Source organism: Rhinoraja longicauda, chromosome 14 (assembly GCF_053455715.1).
Source record: "Rhinoraja longicauda isolate Sanriku21f chromosome 14, sRhiLon1.1, whole genome shotgun sequence".
In the NCBI taxonomy this organism is placed as follows: domain Eukaryota; kingdom Metazoa; phylum Chordata; class Chondrichthyes; order Rajiformes; family Arhynchobatidae; genus Rhinoraja; species Rhinoraja longicauda.
Window position 1 is genome coordinate 17,055,679 of NC_135966.1, and position 23,337 is coordinate 17,079,015.

The 23,337-nt window shown below is 41.3% G+C and overlaps 1 protein-coding gene across 1 annotated transcript in view; it reads left to right on the forward strand.

Annotated features, from left to right (window-relative positions):
• Window positions 1-23,337, forward strand: part of LOC144599839 (solute carrier family 23 member 1-like) — a 65,088-nt gene that overhangs the window by 20,475 nt on the left and 21,276 nt on the right. The window contains exons 7-11 of the mRNA XM_078411090.1: window positions 8,980-9,161; window positions 10,312-10,432; window positions 14,024-14,180; window positions 16,025-16,172; window positions 17,274-17,379. Coding sequence (XP_078267216.1) covers window positions 8,980-9,161; window positions 10,312-10,432; window positions 14,024-14,180; window positions 16,025-16,172; window positions 17,274-17,379 — 714 coding nt within the window. The remainder of the gene's footprint in view (window positions 1-8,979; window positions 9,162-10,311; window positions 10,433-14,023; window positions 14,181-16,024; window positions 16,173-17,273; window positions 17,380-23,337) is intronic.

The following is a 23,337-nucleotide window of genomic DNA, read 5'->3' on the forward strand; positions in this document are numbered from 1 at the left end:
AATAACACCACAGAAACAAGAGTGGCACGGGTGGTTGAGCTGCTACCTTACAGCATCAGAGATCCAGGTTCGGTCCTGATCTAGAGTGCTGCCTGTATGGAGTTCCCATGTTCTCCCTGTTACCACGTAGGTTTTTTTCTGGATGATCATGAGTGATAGGAGCAGAATGAGGTCACTTGGCTCATCGCATCTACTCCGCCATTCAATCATGGCTAATCTATCTCTCCCTCCTAACCCCATTCTTCTGCCTTCTCCCCATAACCCCTGACACCTGTACTAATCAAGAATCTGTCTATCCCTGCCTTAAAAATATCCATTGACTGCCTCAAGCCTTCTGTGACAATGAATTCCATAGATTCACCACTCTCTGACTAAATAAATTCTTCCTCATCTCCTTCCTAAAGGAACACCCTTTAATTCTGAGGCTCTGACCTCTAGGCTCTCCCAATAGTCAAGTCAAGTCAAGTCAATTTTATTTGTATAGCACATTTAAAAACAACCCACGTTGACCAAAGTGCTGTACATCTGATTAGGTACTAAGGAAAAAAATGTGACATACAGTAGCACGCGAGCATAACAGCACATACAAAACAGTTCACAGCGCCTCCTCAATGAGCCTCAAACGCTTGGGAGTAGAAATAGGTTTTGAGCCTGGACTTAAAGGAGTCGATGGAGGGGGCAGTTCTGATGGGGAGAGGGATGCTGTTCCACAGTCTAGGAGCTGCAACCGCAAAAGCGCGGTCACCCCTGAGCTTAAGCCTAGACCGCGGGAAATAGTGGAAACATTCTCTCCGTATCCACTCTATCCAAGCCTTTCACTATTCGGTAAGTTTCTGAGGTGCCCCCTCATCCTTCTAAACTCCAGTGAGTACAGGCCCCGTGCCGTCAGATGCTCATCATATGTTAACACACTCATTCTTGGATGCTCCGTTTTACTCCCATATTGCAAAGATGTGCGAGTTTGTAGGTTATTTGGCCTCTGTAAATTGCCCCTACACTGTAGAGAGATGATACAAAAGTGAGAAAATGGAGAACTAATGTGAGCAGGCGCTCTGAATAGCAGAGACTCGGTGCGCCGATGAGCCTGTTTCCATCCTGAATCTTGAAATCAAATATGCTCGGTCAAGAGTATTTTTTCTTTAAAATCTAATTACTTGCATGGATTACTTGCATAAGAATGATGGGGTGACTGGGGGCACATGATTTAAAATGGAAAGCACTAAATTTAACTTGTCTTGAAGTAGTTTAAACATTGAATTGATAGATATCCAGTATTGGAGAATATTTTAAGCTTATAAACCTACTTTTCATCTCTCATTCTTCCCCTTTTTAAACATGGAAATTTAAACATGCACCTGTGAAATATTTTTTGGCAGTCATTAGAAAATCTCCCATTATAAGCCTGTAGTTGTACTGCAGATTATCCCCAGGTCAGTGAACTGTGTCCCATGATATTTCAAAATGAATAATGCATACCTCCTTAGCATATCTTTTGAAGACTGATGGGTCTGAGGAATTCATTTCATCTTGTAAATATCTAACTTTTCTATCAATTTCAAAACCCTTGCTACAAATCAGGATACTTCTTGGGTTGCCTTAATTTATATATTGAATACTGAAACAAAATGGAAGGCACAATTATACAGTGGACACTGGAATCCCACCAATTTAAGTTAGGAAATCAATGGATGGAATCTCCTTTGGGGTCTTCACTTAACCGTTTAACAGTGTAGATTAAAATTATTACAAGTTAATGAAAAGTGTAGAAAAAAAGAACTGCAGATGCTGGTTTACAGCTAAGGGCGCAGACTGCTGAAGTAATTCAGTGGGTCAGGCAGAACGTGTAGGTGACGTTTTGGGTCTGGATTCTTCTGAAGAAAGGACTTGACCTGAAACGCCACCTATCCATGTTCTCCAGATATGCTGTCTGACATTTTGAGTTACTCTAGCACTTTACGTCCTTTCATGAAAACTGTGGTGTAATTATCTTTGAATCATTGAAAACTGTAATACTTGCTTTTGAGAGAACATTTCAATATCACATAATAAAGATTTGACAATTCTGATGACGCACATTATAATTTTAAATGCTTTCCATCCTAATGTGCATAACTTGATACTATGGCATTGGTATTTTAATGAGCCATAAAGCACAAGAGCCCCATAAGTCCATGCTGGCCATCAAGCACCTTTTACACTGATCCTATATTATTCCCATTTTATTCTTCACATGCCCATAAACTCCCTCCAGATTCTATCACTTGCTCACACACTCGGGGCAATTTATAGTAGCCAAGTAATCCACCAAGCCTCATTATTTTGGGGATGTCGGAGGAAATGGGAGGAACTCGAGTACTTTTTGGCTAAAACTATAAAGGACCAATATTGCAGTGGAATGCTACAAGGTTAAATTCTTGGGATCTTTTGGCTTCTTACATTAAGTCTCCCAATCTTGGCTTTGTAGTTTGAAAGATACGTTGCACGTTCAGCTGCATCAACAGAAATGTCATTCTAATATCCCTAATGCAGCATGAGAATGTTTCATATTTACGTTCCACTGCATTTTTGTAGTAATATTCATGTGCATACACAGGTGACGATTTTAAATGCCAATGAAAAAATATTTTTTCATTAACTTGTAATAGATTCATTATTTTTTGATAATGTGGATTAATTTTTTAGAGACCTGTGACATTCCTAATCACTCGCAACTGTTCTGATGAACAAATATCAACAGTATAGGTAAAAACAAAACAACCATATTCTGCCTTCCAATTTTAAACTAGATTTTTCCATAACATAATGGACAAAAAAATCTTTTTCAAAAATCAATAATTTTAAGAAATATGATTTTACTCTCTTACTGAAGTTGGGGCAAGTGTTATATTTGCACTTTTTCTACAAGTGCTATAATTTCTGTAGATTAGGAATTTTCTTGTCCAGTTTCATCCCCACTGAGCTCTTGTGACATTGAGATACTGTAATATAATTTTTTATTTGTGAACAATTGGGTATCTGTAACTGTAATGTGTGTACTCTCGTGGGTTCATATCATATCATATCATATATATACAGCCGGAAACAGGCCTTTTCGGCCCACCAAGTCCGTGCCGCCCAGCGATCCCCGTACATTAACACTATCCTACACCCACTAGGGACAATTTTTACATTTACCCAGCCAATTAACCTACATACCTGTACGTCTTTGGAGTGTGGGAGGAAACCGAAGATCTCGGAGAAAACCCACGCAGGTCACGGGGAGAACGTACAAACTCCTTACAGTGCAGCACCCGTAGTCGGGATCGAACCTGAGTCTCCGGCGCTGCATTCGCTGTAAAGCAGCAACTCTACCGCTGCGCTACCGTGCAGAGTAATATTTGGCAAACAGATCTCTAAAATAACTTGGTTAATTTTAGGTAATTCTCATTCGGTGCCCAATGATACGCTGTGCGGGGATCACTGGTCGGCGCGGACTCGGTGGGCCGAAGGGCCTGTTTCTGCGCTGTATCTCTAAAACTATAACTCTCAATTAAATATGTCATACTTGTAAAAAGAGGCAATGCAACGCATGTAAACAAGAGTGGGACTGGTTTAAACTTCTAAATTTAAAGGTGTTTCACATGCCTATTGATTAAAACAAACTATCAGTATTTAATTGTGCTGATCTTGGAAACTTGGCATTTGTTGTGGCATTCATGAATGTATTTTTCGAAGATGTCAGTTTGTGAATTTATTCAGTCATGTTTTATGTCAGTTTATCAACTGCTGCAGATTTCACTCTAGGTGTATATTCAAACTGTCATCCTTGCTATTCTCTTGGGAGTGTTACCCTGTGATTGAGCTACCTGAACGCTGTCTGAATCTCTGCCGAGGTTTGAGATAATTCTTGCAACTGTGTATCTCTAAAGTCTTTGTCCTTGTTTCTGATCTCCAATCTACAAGGAGGTCTTGTCTCGTTAATCTTGTAATGTGAACCTCTTCCCTTTGTTTTATGGAAAGTATGGTGACGTTTGCTTTGTTTCAACTTGCATTTTGTCTATCCTCTTTCAGATTCAGCTGACCCAGATTCTGCATCTTGTCTTTTAAGCATCAGCATTCCTGCAGCAGGGTATTTTTTAATGGAATGTGGTGTTGATTTATAGCTCGGAAGAAAATCTGCAAGTCATTACTTTGTAGAAGTACCTAATCTGCCGTCAATGATTTGCTGCTTTAGTGCCTTTTGCTGTTCATGCTGATCTTTCATCTTTTCCATTAGAAGCTTGGCGATAAGAAAATGTGAAATATTTGATCGCATTTCCTTTCGCAAACTTTTCAAATTTGAAATAACTGGAATTGTGGACCATTTTATCTGATACAATTTCCTTTGAAGACTCTTTGCTGTAAAGATGGATTGGAGTTCTTCTATAGTGTACTTGGTATTGGTGCTTGGCCGCATATGCTTTTTGGAAGTTTAGTTTGAAGGCTATTCACCATACTGTGGTTATCCACACCTTTCTTATCAAAGTCAATGTGGACACATTAAATAACCTTGATCACTTCTATGTCTGCAATCATGAGAAAACAACATGCACTTTTGACTATTTCAGATCCTTGTCCAAGTCAGCCTCTGTTCAAACCCATAATGTTTTGATGATAACCATGCTCAAATGTTCCAAGTGAAGCTTTTATTCTTTCATTGTTCTTTTGGGTATTACTACTCTGAGACTCAGTTTTGACACCGCGCTGATCTGTGAGCAACTCAAAATATCCAATGTGGAAAATCGCTCTTAAATCTTGATCCAAGCATGTCTGAATCAGCCACTCCCGTGTGCTGGCATGCATTGGTACTGAGTTATTTTGCACCAATCTTACTATCTCCACCAGTGCTAAAGGAATGCCATCCCCTGTTGTCTGGAGGTTGTATGTTCTGTACTTGCTCCAGTAGGTTTAGGAAAGTTGACTTGATGCATTAGCTGAATCAATCTGTTTGGATGTTTGATATTAAATATAATAGCGTTGGGACAGGACACAATTCATAGCTGTGTTCTTGAGGCAATTGCAAGATGGATCCAAGAATACCAATAAGGGTTAGTGACCAGTGCTGAATTGGAACTATTTGTTTGACAGGCTGAATGAAACCTTATAATACTAAATATGGTTTTCAATGATCTCATTATCTGAGTGAGGTTTTTCTCATGCTTTTATTAGTGCACATGATGCAAAAGCAGAGCCTGTCTTTGGCATTATCCATAATGGTGTTGCATATTAATGCATCCCCTCCATAAATGGCTGGTGCCATGGCCACATTTATTCAACTGAAGAAAAGAGTATTTGAAACGAAGACCTCCTGTTCTTTGTACGAGGCAGAAAATGCATTGTTTACCAGATCGCCATAACCCCTGCCTGTCTAAGGTTCTGAAAGGTGAAACCTGCAGCAAGTATCCTATGACACCAAATAGATGCCAACACCGTCTCTACAAAGTTGTCAATTCATTACAAGAGCAAACAAGCCAATGACAGTGTCTTCTTCAAGGACAACTTCCCCAGTTTAGAGGACCAAGTTGCATTGGTCACTTTGCCAATTATAACTCTCAATTAAATATGTCATACTTGTAAAAAGAGGCAATGCAACGCATGTAAACAACTCATGGATGCATATAGTGTTGTGTTCTCTTTAACTTCCAGTCCAAAACAGCCTGAAATACTTGAATGATTTGTGCTGTAAGCATAAAACCCCAGTAAAGGTTGTTGATCACTTGATTTTTTTTGTCTTTTACTTTGTTGAATCTTGGGATAGTGCCTTGCACAATGTCGCTTTGTGTACTTTTTATAGCTAAAGAACTTCACTCCTTCAAATTTGTGACGTTTGATGCACTTTTAACAGCTCTTTTTGGTCTCTCTGCTGAACTTGTTCATATGACTTGGGCTTGATAGCGGTGCTCCACTTTTATGTTTGCTTTATGACTGTACACAGTGTGAACACGGTTATAGACAAAGTGAAATGATTTGGCACTCTTAGAAGCTATTCCTATCATGGCTGTTGTACACGGGTCATCGATTACTGATTCTCTCTCACAGCTATATTGATGTAAGCAACTACTCTGATCTCTCCTTGAACCATTACCTGCCGACCAAGAACTTAATGCTGGGCGATTAAATTAATCTGAGTCATTCTCTTTGAGTGGCAGACACAAAGTTGAACAGTCCTTCCTACATTTTTTATTTGTCTGGAAAATCTTGCCTGACATTTGGTTTCTCGTCATGAATTCAAAACCTTCTGCACTGAAGGTCTAGACAGCAATAATTCAGCACTTCTTTGTCTCATCGAATGAAGCACATTTGAACTACAGCACGAGTTGTGTTCAAGACGTTTCCCTGTCAGTGAAAGGGTTCCCTTGCATTTTCACTGGGCTGGATTTGGAGCAGTTACCATTTTACTCTTCCTCACTCCTCCTCAATTTCAACAATGTTGTTTGCCTTCAAATATATGCACATATTTTGCATGAAAAGAGAATTGCCCAGCATATTCATTGAGGTGCTCTGACTTCTAATACAGCCAGTATAAGAAAATAACTGCAGATGCTGGTACAAATCGAAGGTATTTATTCACAAAATGCTGGAGTAACTCAGCAGGTCAGGCAGCATCTCAGGAGAGAAGGAATGGGTGACGTTTCGGGTCGAGACCCTTCTTCAGACTGATGTCAGGGGGGGCGGGACTGAGGAAGGATATAGGCGGAGACAGGAAGACAGTGGGAGATCTGGGAAGGGGGAGGGGAAGAGAGGGACAGAGGAACTATCTAAAGTTGGAGAAGTCAATGTTCATACCGCTGGGCTGCAAGCTGTCCAGGCGAAATATGAGGTGCTGTTCCTCCAATTTCCGGTGGGCCTCACTATGGCACTGGAGGAGGCCCATGACAGAAAGGTCAGACTGGGAGTGGGAGGTGGAGTTGAAGTGCTCAGTCACCGGGAGATCAGGTTGGTTAAGGCAGACCGAGCGCAGGTGTTGAGCGAAGCGATCGCCGAGCCTGCGTTTGGTTTCGCCGATGTAAAGAAGTTGACATCTAGAGTAGCGGATGCAATAGATGAGGTTGGAGTAGGTGCAGGTGAACCTCTGTCTCACCTGGAAAGACTGTTTGGGTCCTTGGATGGAGTTGAGGGGGGGAGGTAAAGGGACAGGTGTTGCATCTCCTGCGGTTGCAGGGGAAAGTGCCCGGGGATGGGGTGGTTTGGGTAGGAAGGGACGAGTGGACCAGGGAGTTATGGAGGGAACGGTCTCTGCAGAACGCAGAAAGGGGAGGGGATGGGAAGATGTGGCCAGTGGTGGGGTCCCGTTGTAGGTGACGGAAATGTTGGTGGATGATTTGTTGGATATGCTGGCTGGTGGTGTGGAAGGTGAGAATGAGGGGGATTCTGTCCTTGTTACGAATGGGGGGAGGAGGAGCAAGAGCGGAGCTGCGGGATGTAGAAGAGACCCTCGTGAGAGCCTCATCTATAATGGAAGAGGGGAAGCCCTGTTTCCTGAAGAATGAGGACATCTCTGATACCCTAGGATGACTTGGAGCTGCAGTTTTGCACCTTTTAGTTAGGAGATACAGGGCGGAAACGAACTTTTCAGCCCAATGAGTCTGCACCGACCAGCGATCACTGCACATTAACACTATCCTACGCACACCAGGGACATTTTACATTTATACCAAGCCAATTAGCCTGCAAACCTGTAAGTCTTTGGAGTGTGGGAGGAAACCGAAGATCTCTGAGAAAACCCATGCAGGTCACGGGGAGAACGCACAAATTCAGTACAGACTATTAAACAGAGAGGGGGTGGCACAGCAGTAGAGTTGCTACCTTACAGCACCAGAGACCCAGGTTCAATCCTGACTATGCGGGGATTGAACCTGGGTCTCTGGTGCTGTAAGGTAGCAACTCTACTGCTGTGCCACCCCCTCTCTGTTTAATAGTTGATCACCCCCCAACACTATGCTTCAATTCTTCTGTGTTTGAGTCTGAACATGAACTTCATTGCCACCAGTCTTCATAAGTAATAACAAACCTCCTTACTAATCTGAGTACACAGCTGCTCAATGCCTTTTTGAAGACTTCAATACTTTACGGGTTCAGTTTGTATTTTTATTCTTGTTATTAGTGCAGTATATGTTTCTTTTGAGTTAATATGAAGTGATATACAAAATACATAAGCCAGAAACTTTGGATAGCTTTTGTTAGTTCTCGAGTTAGTTTTAGAGATAGAGCGTGGAAACCACCGAGTCCATGTGACCAGTAATCGCCTACACAATAGGGACAATTTACAGAAGCCAATTAACCTATAACTTGCATATCTTTATGATGCGGGAGGAAACCGGAGTACCCAGAGGAAACCCACGTGGTCTCGAGGGGCAACATACAAACTCTGTACAAACAAGCACCCATGGTCAGGATGGAAGCCAGGTCTCTGACACTGTAAAGCAGCAATGCTACCACTGTGCCGCACATTAACATTTTATTTATTTGAACTCAAACTGCACATTTGTACAATGAATGCACACAATCAAATATGTGATGCAGAGCAGCTGAATGTAGCAAAGCAGTGAAAATATCTTCCATTTTTATTGTTTTAAGTAGTTCTCGCAATGTGTCTGATGCAAAAGTTCAATGTGCACCATCCCTTTCAGGCTTGGCATTAGATTACATTGTCATCCCCATCTCTAATTTAGATTTGCTTTTACTAGAGTGTTGCTTTTAACAAAAAACATAGCATGTACAATTTCTATCTTGACATGCAATAATTAACCCTCAGCTACTACATTCTCGTATTTCCCTCCCATTAAATTAACAGTTCTTCGAAAAAAAAAAAAAGAAAGAAAAAATTTTTAAATAAAAATTAGTACTGTTGAATATTGGGCCTTTTCTGATAACAATACTATGATGCAATCTGCACCATTCTTGAATATATAATGTTTCATTTAAGCAGTAACCTTTTTTGTATTTCCCTCCATAATGCAGATACAAGGTGCAATTATAATATCCAGCTTGGCTGAAGTGCTGATTGGCTTTGTGGGCCTTCCAGGAGCTCTGTTAAGCTACATTGGACCGCTTACTGTTACTCCCACAGTCTCCCTTATTGGGTTGTCTGTATTCCACGCAGCTGGAGAGAGAGCTGGATCTCACTGGGGTATTTCCATGTTGTAAGTACAGTTTCTGATTTGCCTTTTAAAACAGTCGTACACAAAAAAATTCAAAATGTAGAGGCTTGCACACTTAAAACTTTTCCTCTACAAATAGCTCCTCGCCCCAAGCCCACCCTCAAAATAACCTCTGGTCTTTGCACTCAAGATCAACATATTTAGGAGGTTTAAATGATGATCATGGTTTTTAGTCAATCCTGTCATTTATAAATCGTGGGAATGTGCCTGTAATGTGATAACATTGGACTAACAAGAGATCACATTCTCAAGTTTAAAAAGGCCTGGGTGGAATAATTGTGGAGAGGATGTTTTCACTAGTGGGAGAGTCTAGGACCAGAGGCCAAAGCCTCAGAATAATAGGATGTACCTTTTGGAAGGAGATGAGGAGGAATTTATTTAATCAGTCGGTGGTGGATCTGTGGAATTCATTGTCACAGAAGGCTGTGGAGGTCAAGTCAATGGATATTTTTAAGGTGGAGATTGATTGATACGTAATTAGTACATGTCAGAGGTTATGGGGAGAACGTAGGAGATTGGGGTTGAGAGGAAAATATAGATCCCCCATTATTGAATGGCAGCGTAGCCTTGATGGGCCAAATGGGCTAATTTTGTTCCTAGAGCTCATGAACATGAATGAGTTACTATTATATTGCATTGACCTCTGCCATGACTTGTTTTTGAGTCGTAACTTTCTCCTTGCGATGTGCAGGTGGGGAAGCTGAGCTGGTACATGATGAGGGCAGACTAATGTTCTCTATGGAACCATCGGCTGTAGGCGAGTAGGTTTAGACCCATTGCCACAGGTATTTTGGCGTGAGAGTACAATGACATCCTTTTTCATTTCAAGATATCTTGGTTTCACTGCAATGACATCCAGTAAATGTTCACATTGAAATGAGTGTGAATACCTCCTAATGTTGGGATGCTGTTCGCTTTCACACTATTACACAAATTACATCACTAACGTCTCCAATTTAAATGTCTGTACAAGCTGGATTAAAATGTTTTTACTAAATGTATGTTTAAGCACTGGTTATAATCTGTCATCATGAGCAATGGCAGCTATTTGCAAGCAATCAAATGAGTCAATTTTACAAATGGCCTTGGTGTGTACACAACATGGATAAGTCATTTCTTTTCACTTTCTTAGAACAATTTTTTTGATCGTACTATTTGCCCAGTACCTGCGCAATGTGAATTTCTCAATGCCTGCGTTTAAACATGGAAGTGGATGCACAACAGTGAAGATTCAAATTTTCAAAATGTTTCCGGTAAAAAAAACTTGACTCAAGAGATACTAACCATAAACTTTAATTGAATTCCAATTTTATTGATTGTTACTCTGTCCTGAAAGCTGTGAAGATTTCTATTCAAATTTTGAATTATTCTTTAGTATTTGAATATACAAGTTAATGCTTTTCAAAAATGAAATATCCAAAATCAATAACTAGATACTTGGTCGACTAAATGAAATCATGCAACTCAAATGCAGTTTTAAATTGCTTTTCTCTGTAGCTGTATACTGGTCAAAATTGAAGCTTTTCGCTAATCCAGATAATTTACTTTATGCAATGATATCTCAAACTGGCTCTTTAACAGCAAAACAAAATTTAATTGTATCAATGTGCACACAGATATTCGGAGTTGAAAGCAGCTTATCTTTCAGACTTTGTGCAACGTTTGAAGAATTGCAAATTCTTAAATGTATTCTTCCAGTCATGTGGGGAATCGCATGTCTTCTCTGAAAACCATTTCACTTGCTGAGTAATATCATGCATGGATTGAGAGCTTTGACTTGATGATCAGTGTGACATTTGTAGATGTTGGAATTGCATTGGATTGATGGATTTAGTTTATTGTCACTTATCGAGGTACAGTGAAAAACTTTTTTGCCAGTCGGCAGAAAGACTATACATGATTACAATTGTGCAATGCACAGTGTACAGATACATGATCAAGGGAATAATGTTTTGTGCAGAGTAAAGTCTGATTAAAGATAGTCCAAGGGTCTCCATTGAGGTAGATAGTAGCTCAGGACAGCTCTCCAGTGGTTAATAGGGTGATTCGGTTGCCTGATAGCAACTGGGAAGAAACTGTTCCTGAATGTGGCAGTGTGGGTATTCACATTTCCGTACCTCTTGCTTGATGGAATTGGAGCAAAGAGGGAATGACGGGGGTGAGGCGTCCTTAATTATGCTGGTGGCCTTGCCGAGGCAGTGTGAAGTGTCAATGGAAAGGAGTTTGGTTGGTGTAATGGTTTGAGCTGCGTCCACAATTCTCTGCAATTTCTTGCGGTCTTGGATGGAGCTGTTCCCAAACCATCTCGATAAAATGCTTTCTATGGTGCATTTTTAGAAGTTGGTGAGAGTTATGGGTGTCTGTTTATATACACATCTGATTCCTTTTGTGATTGACTTTAATGAAAGATTAATATTACAAGGTATCAGCTTGCAGCTCCAACTTTAGATAGTTTCTCTGTCCCTCTCTCCCCCCCCCCCCCCTTCCCAGTTCTCCCACTGTCTTCCTGTCTCCACCTGTATCTTTTCTTTGTCCCGTCCCCCTGCCATCAGTCTGAAGAAGAGTCTCGACCCGAAACGTCACTCATTCCCTCTCCGAGATGCTGCCTGGCCTGCTGAGTTACTCCAGCATTTTGTGATACAAGGTATCTGGAGGTTATTTGTGTCTCCATGGCGCGATATCTGATGGATAGTGGATTTGTCATTGCCCGTCTTGCAAAGTAGAAAGTTCCACCCTAATGTTGATGTCTAGTACCTTCGTATAAACTGCTTAGTATCTGCTCGCCTTATTAGAGAATTCCACACCCAAGCAGTTCATGGTTGTGCCTTAAGGTCCTAACGTGATGTTCTCTGGTAATTTCCCCATGTTCCCATCTTTCATGTTTAAGCAGTAGGTATTAGTGCAGGCAGCAGAATGCCCAAGGCTGGTTCGTACGTTAAAAAATGTATGCATACATTCAACCTGTTCATTAGTGCTTAGGTTTAAAATCCCAGCTTCAATGCTTGCCCTCAGCTTTTCACTTAACACTTCCAAAGGTGGTACAAATTAAAGCTAGGATGATGTGCAAGGATCCCAGGAGATGTGGAACAAGTTTTGAGGATATTTTCTTGCTTATTATGAGTAGAATAAATCAAGACCATACATCTAGGTAGGGTGATTTTCACTACTTTATTTCTGGGTTTGACCTGTTCTCAGTAACTTTTGAAAATTGACAGACTATGGATCAGCTCCATTGGGTAGAAGGGTCTATTTGTCTCTGTCCCCAAAGACCTGTGTGTGCATGAACATTAAACACGCATGCTGGAGTAACTCAGCAGGTCAGGCAGCATCTCTGGAGGATATGGATGAGCATATCTGATTGTGTTGCACATCCGGCCATTGGAGCCAGTGACCTGGAAGTCTACATGGTCACTGATATAAAAGCATTCCTATGACCAGTTATGGACTCCACTTATTGAAGGAGGTTGATACTGGGGACATCATTCAGCAGAAATAGAGGTGTAATTTAGGTTGGCAATGAGCACCTTCCTTGTAACCAATATTCAACTTGTTATTAAAGGTGATGCATGCCCATGCAACAAGCTATTATCATGTGGTCTACCAAAACTAATCTAACCCAAGACAATTTAAAAATTCTCCAATGCCATGTGACATATCAAAGTCATATCATATCATTTGTCAGAGTTGAATTCCATTTGCCATTCCTTGCCCCTCCCAATTGAACTAATCTTATTGCAAACATAGATATGCTTCCTCTCTGCCCACTATACCCCCAGTTTTGGTGTCATTTGTAAATTTACTAACAGAACCTTATTATCCAATACTATAGACAATAGGTGCAGGAGTAGGCCATTCGGCCCTTTGGCTTCCATGATCTTCAGTATAAACGGAAGAAAAATATTAATTTAATATTCCCCCATTCTTGTCACTACACAAAGAAGCCCATACTGATCTTTGAGTGGACCTATTCTTTCCCTAACCACCCTTTACTTTCGAGATACTGTATCTCTTGGCATTTTCCTTTCTTGACTGTCGGATGCATTTCATGACCTCTTTTTGCCCTCTTGATTGCATTGTGTACACTTAAACTTAGAGGTATTTGCTTGTTCTTGAATCATAAATCTGACACTTGCAACCAGGGATCCCTGAATTTTCAGCCCTGCTCTTCACCCTAACGGGAACTTGCTGCCCTTGTATTGTTAACTGACTTTTGATGGCTGTTTCCAGGCCAACGTGGTGTGATTGTCCAAAAGTGCCATTTGGAACTTTAGTGTAAGAACTTCCTCCCACTCTGCCTCTTGCAAAGATTCCATCCCTTACTCTCGCTAACCCCCAGCCCCCCCCCCCCCACCCCCATTTTGTTCATTCAAAATTATAACTTTAATATAACTAATGTCTAAGTATTGGATATTAAATGCAAATTTTTACAGTGCAATGATCAAAGCTATTGGACAGGAAAATTGTTAGTTTATGGTTAAAAAGAGATTATGTAAACACAAAAAGCAAACGTAAGCAATGCACATGTTAGTCAAATGCAAGACTTGTGTTTTGAATATTTTAACTGATCTGAATTGCAAAATGCATCCAATATCTCTCGGCAAAAATTGCTGGATTATGTAATTTTTCTCTTCCTTTACACCACCAAAACCCAATCTGAAGAAGAGTTCCAGCCCAAAACCTCACCTATTCTTTTTCTCCAGAGATGCTGCCTGACCCGCCGAGTTACTCCAGCATTTTGTATCTATCTTCGGCCCACTTTTTAAATTCACTTTGATATTGCAAATCCTGCAAGAAGACTTTCACCTGGAATAATTGTCCATTTCCTGTCCATATCTCACTTCTAGATTATAATGGCTATCATGGTTGTGTGGCTAATTTGCTACGTTTTAACGCTCACCGATGTATTTCCAAAAAATCCTGAACAGTATGGATTCAAAGCCCGAACAGATGCTCGAGGTGAAATAATGTCAACGGCACCTTGGTTCCGTATGCCTTATCCTTGTAAGTACGCAGAGGCAAAATAAAATGTCTTTTGATATCTTGCAGAGTAAGAGAAAGAATCGTGCACAGTCACTGCCCAGAAAAACAAATCCGTTTCCTGTAACTGAGCACTCACGGTCAAATTGGTCTGTGCTGGGAGCTGAAAACGAGTTCATTAGAAGATTAGTGGTCTATTTTACATTAAAATTGAACGTGATAGAAGTTGGTCCATCTTATTTTACAATTTTATTTTACTGCCTTATTTTGCAATTAGCTAGTTCTGCATATTGATAGAAAAGGATGCATTAAAAGAGATCAAACATGAAATGTTCCTATTATTATTTAAAACGACAGAATGCCAACGATGTAAAGGAGGCGCAGAAGAGAATTGCTAGAATGATTGCAGGAGTAAGGGAGCTTGTGTGTGTAGATTTGCTGGTGACAGTGGATCTGATCTCCTTTGAACATGGAAACTTGAAAGGAAATGCAGCAGAAATATTTATAACTGCAGTTTAGAGTTTAGTTTAGAGATTTTGGTTTAGTTTGGAGATACAGTGTGGAATCGTGCCCTTCGGCCTACTGAGTCCGCGCCGACCAGTGATGTCCATACACGAACACTATTCTACACACTGGGGACAATTTATAATTTACAGAAGGCAAATTAATCTACAAATCTGTACATCTTTGTAATGTGGGAAGAAGCTGGTGCACCAGGGGAAAAATCCACGAGGTGATGGGGAGAACATTTAAACTCCGTATAGACGGCACCCACAGTCAGGATCGAACCCAGGACTTGGGTGCTGTAAGGCAGCAACTCTGCCACCGTGCTGCCCAACCAGATTGTTCAAACAGAGTTGATGGAATAGAACGGCTTGTATTGCTGGAGTGCTCAAGAACCAGGGGTCGTACGATCTTGTAATCATAGAATGACAATAACATTGGAATTAAAAGTGACTTGCAGGCAAACCTTACAGGGCAAATGGTTAGAATCTGGAACACACCAACAGGCGGACCAGTGAAGGTGACCAGAGCCATGAGAGGGTGAGGGACTGGGACTGGTTGGATTGGTCTTGCCAAGAATCAGCATAGACTTGGGCAGAATATCTTCCTGTAATGTGGCTGTGAGCACTGAATTTGAATTGAACTTGAGGCGAAAGATGCGTTCATTTTGCTAAAGGAAGGGATACTCTCAAATTTTAAAGATAGACACAAAGTGCTGGAATAACTCGGCGTGTCAGGCATCATCTCTGGAACAAAAGGATGCCTGATGTTTTAGGTTGGGAGTATAAGAAAATAACTGCAGATGCTGGTACAGTATATCGATTTATTCACAAAATGCTGGAGTAACTCAGCAGGTCAGGCAGCATCTCGGGAGAGAAGGAATGGGTGACGTTTCGGGTCGAGACCCTTCTTCAGACTGATGTCAGGGGGGCGGGACAAAGGAAGGATATAGGTGGAGACTGGAAGATAGAGGGAGATCTGGGAAGGAGGAGGGGAAGGGAGGGACAGAGGAACTATCTAAAGTTGGAGAAGTCGATGTTCATACCACTGGGCTGCAAACTGCCCAGGCGAAATATGAGGTGCTGTTCCTCCAATTTCCGGTGGGCCTCACTATGGCATTGGAGGAGGCCCATGACAGAAAGGTCAGACTGGGAATGGGAGGGGGAGTTGAAGTGCTCGGCCACCGGGAGATCAAACTGACTGAAGAAGGGTCCTGACCTAGAACGTCACCCATCCTTTTTCACCAGAGATGCTGCCTGACTCGCTGAGTTACTCCAGCACTTTGTGTCTACCTTTGGTATAAACCAGCATCTGCAGTTGTTTATTTCTACTCTTAAATGCTAACTTTGTTTTGATTTAAACAGGCCAGTGGGGTTTACCAACGATCACAGCAGCTGGAGTGCTGGGAATGTTCAGCGCGACGTTAGCGGGCATCATTGAATCGATAGGTGACTATTATGCGTGTGCTCGGTTGGCTGGAGCACCACCTCCACCTATCCATGCCTTAAACAGGTAGACCACCTCTTATTCACCACATTCTGTGGGCATATTTGTGCTGATTTTAATCGTTTGGGTAATAATAGTACTGACAATTCAAGACATTTGACAAAACTCAACAGTAAAGTACTGAGCAGTCCTTTCCAAGACTGCAAATGTTAACTGATAACACTTGTACGGCAACATCTCTGTGGAACATTATAGAGCATGGAACCAGGCCCTTTACCCAATTTGCCCCATCTACTCAAGTCCCACCTGCCACAACCTTTTAAACCTGTCCTATCCATGTACCTGTCCAAACGATTTTTTAAACATTGTGACAGTACCTGCCTCACATACCTCCTCTGGCAGCTCGTTCCATGCACCTACTACCCTTTGTGTTTAAAAAAAATGCTCCTTGGGTTCTATTAAATCTTCCCCCCTCACCTTAAATCTATGTCCTCTTGTTCTTGATTTAATGACTGCCAATGTGCCGAAAACCTTCTTGACAACCCTATCTACCTGCGTTGAGGGGAGACTTGATAGAAGTAAATAGAACTATGAGAGGCGGTGGTGGTGGTGAAGGTATGATAGATAGGGTAGATAGTCAGAACCTTTTTTTCCAGTGTGGAAATGTCCAACACATGAGAGCATAGCTATAAGGCGAGAGGGTAAAAGTTTAATAAAGATTTTCATGACAAGATCTTTTTTTAAGGGTAGTGAAGGCCTGGAATGTGTTGTCAGGGGTGGTGGTGTGAAAGTATGATAGTGGCTTTTAGATAGGAACATGAAAGTGCAGACAATAGAGGGATATAGATCACGTGCAGGCAGATGAGGCCAGTTTAACTTTGCATCTCAGTTGGTACAAACATTGTGGGCTGACAGGCCCGTTCTTGTGCTGTACTGTTCTATGTTCTAACTAGCTAAATATAAACAAGATAGCATTAATACTTTCCAGAAATGGATGTATCAACTTTAACACTAGATCTGTTGATGGAATTAGTACTATAAAATACATCAGCAGGATTTTGGAATATATCATTTAGCCTCCTTTTTCAAAAGCTTAACAAATTTAAACTCTGCTGGCAAAGTCAATCCTGTTCAGGTAAAATGAGCAATGTTCCTTTTGTCTTTCAGAGGGATCTTCACTGAAGGAATATGTTGTATCATTGCAGGATTATTTGGTACAGGAAATGGCTCTACATCATCCAGCCCAAATATTGGGGTCCTTGGCATAACAAAGGTACTCTTTTTTGTTGTTGTTGTTGTTTTAATGTTTTCTCTTTATTTTCTAATGTCTGTGTACTCCTGTTGTAGTTTAATGCATGGACTTGAAGTGTTTTCTTGTACATATTCCAGGAATCAAAGTACAAGACATATTACCTTATTTGCATTTTGCTTACTTTACAAAACCAAATACTGACGATAAATTTACATGAAGGATTGGATTTGATTATTGAAAATTGTGCAGAATGACATTGAATTGCTTGCCACTTTGTGCCACAGAGAATATTTGTTCCCATTACTTCAAATTGTGAATTGGGCTTGAATTTACAGTCTAAGTAAATGGAACAGTGTTCAGCACTTCGTGACTATTGATGAAAGAATGGTGCAAGAGTTTTGATTCTGACATCAAAACCCTAAATGATTTTGAGGTAATTGAGTGCAACAAGACAAATGCCGGCTTGGAAATTTGCTGATGTTTGCTGTGATGTGGTAAATAAGCTTTGTGGAACAGCTCATTGGCAGTGGGTCTGCCACTGGAAAATTTATTGCGTAGGAAGGAAATTCAGATGCTCGTTTACACTGAAGATAGACACAAAATGTTGGAGTAACTCAACGAGACAGGCAGCATCTCTGGAGCGAAAGAATGGGTAATGTTTTGGGTCGAGACCCTTCTTCAGACTTGAATAAATTGAAAATTTATTATTTGTCTAGGGCAATAATGATTAGGCCTAATTTCCATGTGAAATGGGTAAAATAATTGCAGGGCAGTTAGATTGTTTGATTGCTTGATAAATTCAAGGAGTTTAGACCAATCCTTGGAGGCAATATCTTTATTTTACAAAACAAACTGCTTAAATATTTAAATATCATAATCTACAGGGCTTTGGAGCAAGTGCTGAGAGGGGGATGTAGTTTTACTGAGTGTTTTTGGGCAGGCATGAACATAATTGGTGGGGTGGCATCTTCTGCATTGTGAATGTCAGTGGTTCTTTGTTTTAGTTTAGAGATGCAGCATGGCAGTGGGCCTTTTAACCCTTCCAAGTCCATGCCAACCATTGATCACCTGTTCACTCCAGTCTATTATGCCACTTTCTCATACAGTTGTTGCACAGTAGGGGCAATTTACAGAGGCTAATTGACCTCCAAACCTGCATGTTTTTTGGGATGTGGGAGTAAACTGGAGCACCCGGAGAGAACCCATGCCAGTCACATGGAGAACATGCAAAATCCATACAGATAGCAGCCAAGGCGAGAATCGAACCCTCGTCTACGAACTCCGCCACTGTGCCACCCTACAGCCAAACAAATGAATTGAACATTTCGCAATTGCATCTTGGCTAAATGGCACTTGTTTTATCTATACCTTAAAGCATTTGTAAAATGACTAAAGAAACCTTTTCGTGATTCACTGGTGAAATACAAATTCAAAAGCCACTTGAGCTATAAACTAAACCCCATGAGATGAAGTTAACCCCGTCCTTGTACATAACTTTTATAATACTATTAGACCAAGTGGATCGGTTGGGACCAAACCACTCCTCCATTGGTGCATTCTCCCCCCCTCTTCACCCCTCCCCCACACCCACTCCCCCATCCCCCCCCCCCCCCCAACCTCCTCCCCTTCCAGCTCTTCCCCTCATGGCCCAACAGTGGTCCCGTTGCCAGGCGGGAAGTGCCCCCGTGGCCATGTGCGGGCAAGGTAGGACAGGGAAAAGGTACTCACCTCGGCCCCGAAACGTCTCCTGCAGCTTGGTTGCAATCTGCGGCAGGGAACGGTGGCGACGGCATGGACCTGTTGCCAGGCAGGGAGTGTCTACTGGGGCCGTGGGTGGGCGAGAGTGGTTAGGGAGAAGGAACTGACCTCGGCCCCATTTCTCCTGCGGCCGGGCATGAAGCCGAAGCCTCTCCTGCTGCTCGGCTGCGATCGTCGGGGACGGCCATCTTGTTAGACCTTCTGCCGCCGCCTCTGCGGCGCACTGCTCCATGGGAGGAAGGTGAGGCGCAGGGCATGCCAGGACAGGCGCCGGTCCTCCCGCTGGTCCTCGGGGGTGGGGCGGGGGGGAGTGCATTTATTAAAGTTTATAAAAAGTAACAAAAGTGGGTTTATTCACACCACGGGAATGGTGAGTAGGGTGGGCCTAAAATTGGCCTGCTGTCGTGTACCGTTTTGGTTATGTACAGGGCATGGTACACACATAAACATATACGCACAAACAAACAGAGTTTTTGTAATATAGATAGATGGATAGATAGATAGAAGATAGATAGATATAGAAATTTCAGAAGAACAATTTAATATGAAATTTCAAAACTTCGTGTTTGTATTACTACAACATGATCTTTGGCTTCTCACCCTTGAGGTTTTATGGTTTGCTGCTGAATGTGGACACTAAATGCTACACAGGAAATCAATTCTTGCTGTTACAAGCATACTCTCCTATTAATTTTTAATGGATGTCAATCAAACATTGTGGCTTGGATATTAGGTTTTACAAGTACAACGTCTTATTCATTTTGATTTGATATTTTTGTTATTGGGGGTGGGGAAGTAGTATTTTTTTAAGAATTTGAAAGCTTTTGAGGAAAAAGCTGAACAGAGCAAAAAAAAATCTTTTTGATTTCTTTCTTTCTGACTTGATTGAATATAGAATTAACTTTATTTAATTCCCATTTTGTTTCTGCTCCTTGCATTTAATTTCTAATCTTAAATCTTGTATTTATTGAGCTGTTTAATGAGTACCGAGGTCACACAATTTGCATTCTCTCAGCGTGTGGTTCAGAGTATTTTGACTTGAAGATTGCTGGAGAACATCTAACTGATGCAAACCTTTGTTAAATTTCCTTCTTGCAATATATTCTGGCTGGTTATAAGGGCCCATTGCCCTCCTTTGAGCTTCAGATTGATGCTACCTCACTTTATGAAGGCATTGAATGGGAATCGGGTAACTTGTGCCCACAAAAAAAAGGATATTCTTTGGCAATTTGTTAATAAAATATCATCCTGGAAACCTGCTAGATCCAATGTTCATTCTTATTTTTTGGAATGATTAATCATAAGAATATTTAGAGGGGAAAACTTGTGGTAAAAACCAATGATTCAATGGTACTTTAGTGTCACATGTACCTAAATATAGTGAGATTCTTTGTTTTGCATTTAATTTTAGTAAAATCATACTATGCATAAGCATAGGGCGGCACGGTGGTGCAGCGGTAGAGTTGCTGCCTTACAGCGAATGCAGCGCCGGAGACTCGGGTTCGATCCTGACTACGGGCGCCGTCTGTATGGAGTTTGTACGTTCTCCCCGTGACCTGCGTGGGTTTTCTCCGAGATCTTCGGATTCCTCCCACACTCCAAAGACGTGCAGGTTTGTAGGTTAATTGACTGGGTAAATGTAAAAATTGTCCCTGGTGTGTGTAGGATAGTGTTAATGTGCGGGGATCGCTGGGCGGGGCGGACTTGGTGGGCCGAAAGGGCCTGTTTCCGCGCTGTAGAATCTAAATCTAAAATCTAAAAAAATCATGATTAAGTACAAATGTGCAACAATTGCAGTATAGGAATAGTACACTTCACAGAAATAGTTCATAATGAATTGGCACGTTTCCAGCACCATCTTATGTCCTTCAAGTTCGTAAAAGTACAGAGTTTTATCTTGGCCTGTTGTCCTGGAGGCAGCACTCAGTCAGTGTTGGAAGGATTGATCTGGTGATGCTGTCTATGTCCTCCATCGCTACTCCATCACTCGAATCTGCATGCTCTGCGTCTGTGGCGCTGTCAATGGCACCTGATCCCTTGAACCAAATCCCTTGAAATTATGTCAAATGAATTCCTCCTAATAATGTCCCCACCAAAGTGGGCATCAACATTCTGAAGAAGGGTCTCGACCCGAAACGTCACCCGTTCTCTCTCTCCTGAGATGCTGCCTGCCTGCTGAGTTACTCAATAGACAATAGGTGCAGGAGGAGGCCATTCGGCCCTTCGAGCCAGCACCGCCATTCAATGTGATCATGGCTGATCATTCTCAATCAGTACCCCGTTCCTGCCTTCTCCCCATACCCCCTGACTCCGCTATCCTTAAGAGCTCTATCTAGCTCTCTCTTGAATGCATTCAGAGAATTGGCCTCCACTGCCTTCTGAATTCCACAGATTTACAACTCTCTGACTGAAAAAGTTTTTCCTCATCTCAGTTCTAAATGGCCTACCCCTTATTCTTAAACTGTGACCCCTTGTTCTGGACTCCCCCAACATTGGGAACATGTTTCCTGCCTCTAATGTGTCCAACCCCTTAATAATCTTGTACGTTTCGATAAGATCTCCTCTCATCCTTCTAAATTCCAGTGTATACAAGCCTAGTCGCTCCAGTCTTTCAACATATGACAGTCCCGCCATTCCGTGAATTAACCTAGTAAACCTACGCTGCACGCCCTACTCCAGCATTTTATGAATAAATATCAACATTCTGGTTTGGTTCCTTTTAAACAAATATAAAAATACTTCTCATTAAATGCTAAGCTTAATTACAATCTTTAGCCAACATAATAATGAAGATAAAATTATTATTGTATATTATAGATTAGAAGATTTGCAAATAGTGTTGGCTGAATTGATTCAACTAATACCAACCCTGAAACGCATTATATTTTAACTGAAATGTTGAAAAGATTAAATTTCTCATGCAGCTGGATGTATTGAATGGAAAAATTCCAATATTAACCATTCAAACTTTTTTTTTCAAGCCAGGGTTGATTTCTTAAGGATTTTACGAGGTGGGAAAAATGTCACCACTGAATTTGGATTAATTTGGTATATTAATTAATCCTATAATTAAAAATTGGTGAGCTGTTAAGTCAGGGACTGCTTTACAATATTCAGCCAACCACTTATTATGAAGAAAGCTAATCCTGATCTTTGATTCATTTGCAATGCAGAAAAAGGCAGAGTTAGATGTGACTGAAGAACATTGTGCAATAAACATCAATTTCGATTCACAGTGATTAGTTTTTCCCCTGGAATATTGTTTTTGTGTTGAAGAGAACTATTGGATGAGAGTTTTGGTTTATTAGGTGACATTTGTCCACACAGGGTGTGGAGATCACACTGACGTTGCAGCTCTTGTCAAGTTACCTTGGCAACAATCTGACAAATGTGCCGTAAAATTTTGCAGAGCCATCTAATTATTTTTGAGTTTCTTTAATTTACAACAGCTGGCTAGATATGATCTTGGAATATTTTTGAAAATTCATTCATTGTTTAATTGACTTGCTGCAATTGCAGCTAGAATTTGTTTTCCTGAGGTTTGTTATTAGTGTAACATATGGCCGCAGCCTTGTCTAGTTTGTATCCTGTTCATTGCTGTTCAGATATTAAGATGACGGGTCAGTCCAGATAATAGCTTTCTGGTCAGAAATGAGCTCTTTGTAATGTTTTTAGTTTAAAAGAGGAGTCTGACCTGTGTACATGACCTTCTTTGATCTACTTGACTCTGATACCTCCCATGATCCCCTTCCTCAAATCCTTCCTGTGGCTGCACTGAGCACTCATGGTTCAAAATTTCCCATTGAGTTGGAGATCTGGCCTGCTGCACTCATCCTACAAGGTTGAATAAGTTAGACAATAGACAATAGGTGCAGGAGTAGGCCATTCGGCCCTTCGAGCCAGCACCACGATTCAATGTGATCATGGTTGATCATTCTCAATCAGTACACCGTTCCTGCCTTCTTCCCATACCTCCTGACTCCGCTATCTATAAGAGCTCTATCTAGCTCCCTCTTGAATGCATTCAGTTGAAAATGTCCATAAGGTCCCTGGCAATGGATCTTGAAGACCCACTTTTACAATGTCCTGCTGCCTTTTATACAGGATGCTGCAGACAAAGGCCTTTGAATGATTCCCTAATATTCTGAGCTTCATTTGGAAACTATTTGAAGTTAATAAAAATGAACAATAAAATAAAGAAAATAAACTTGTATTTAATAA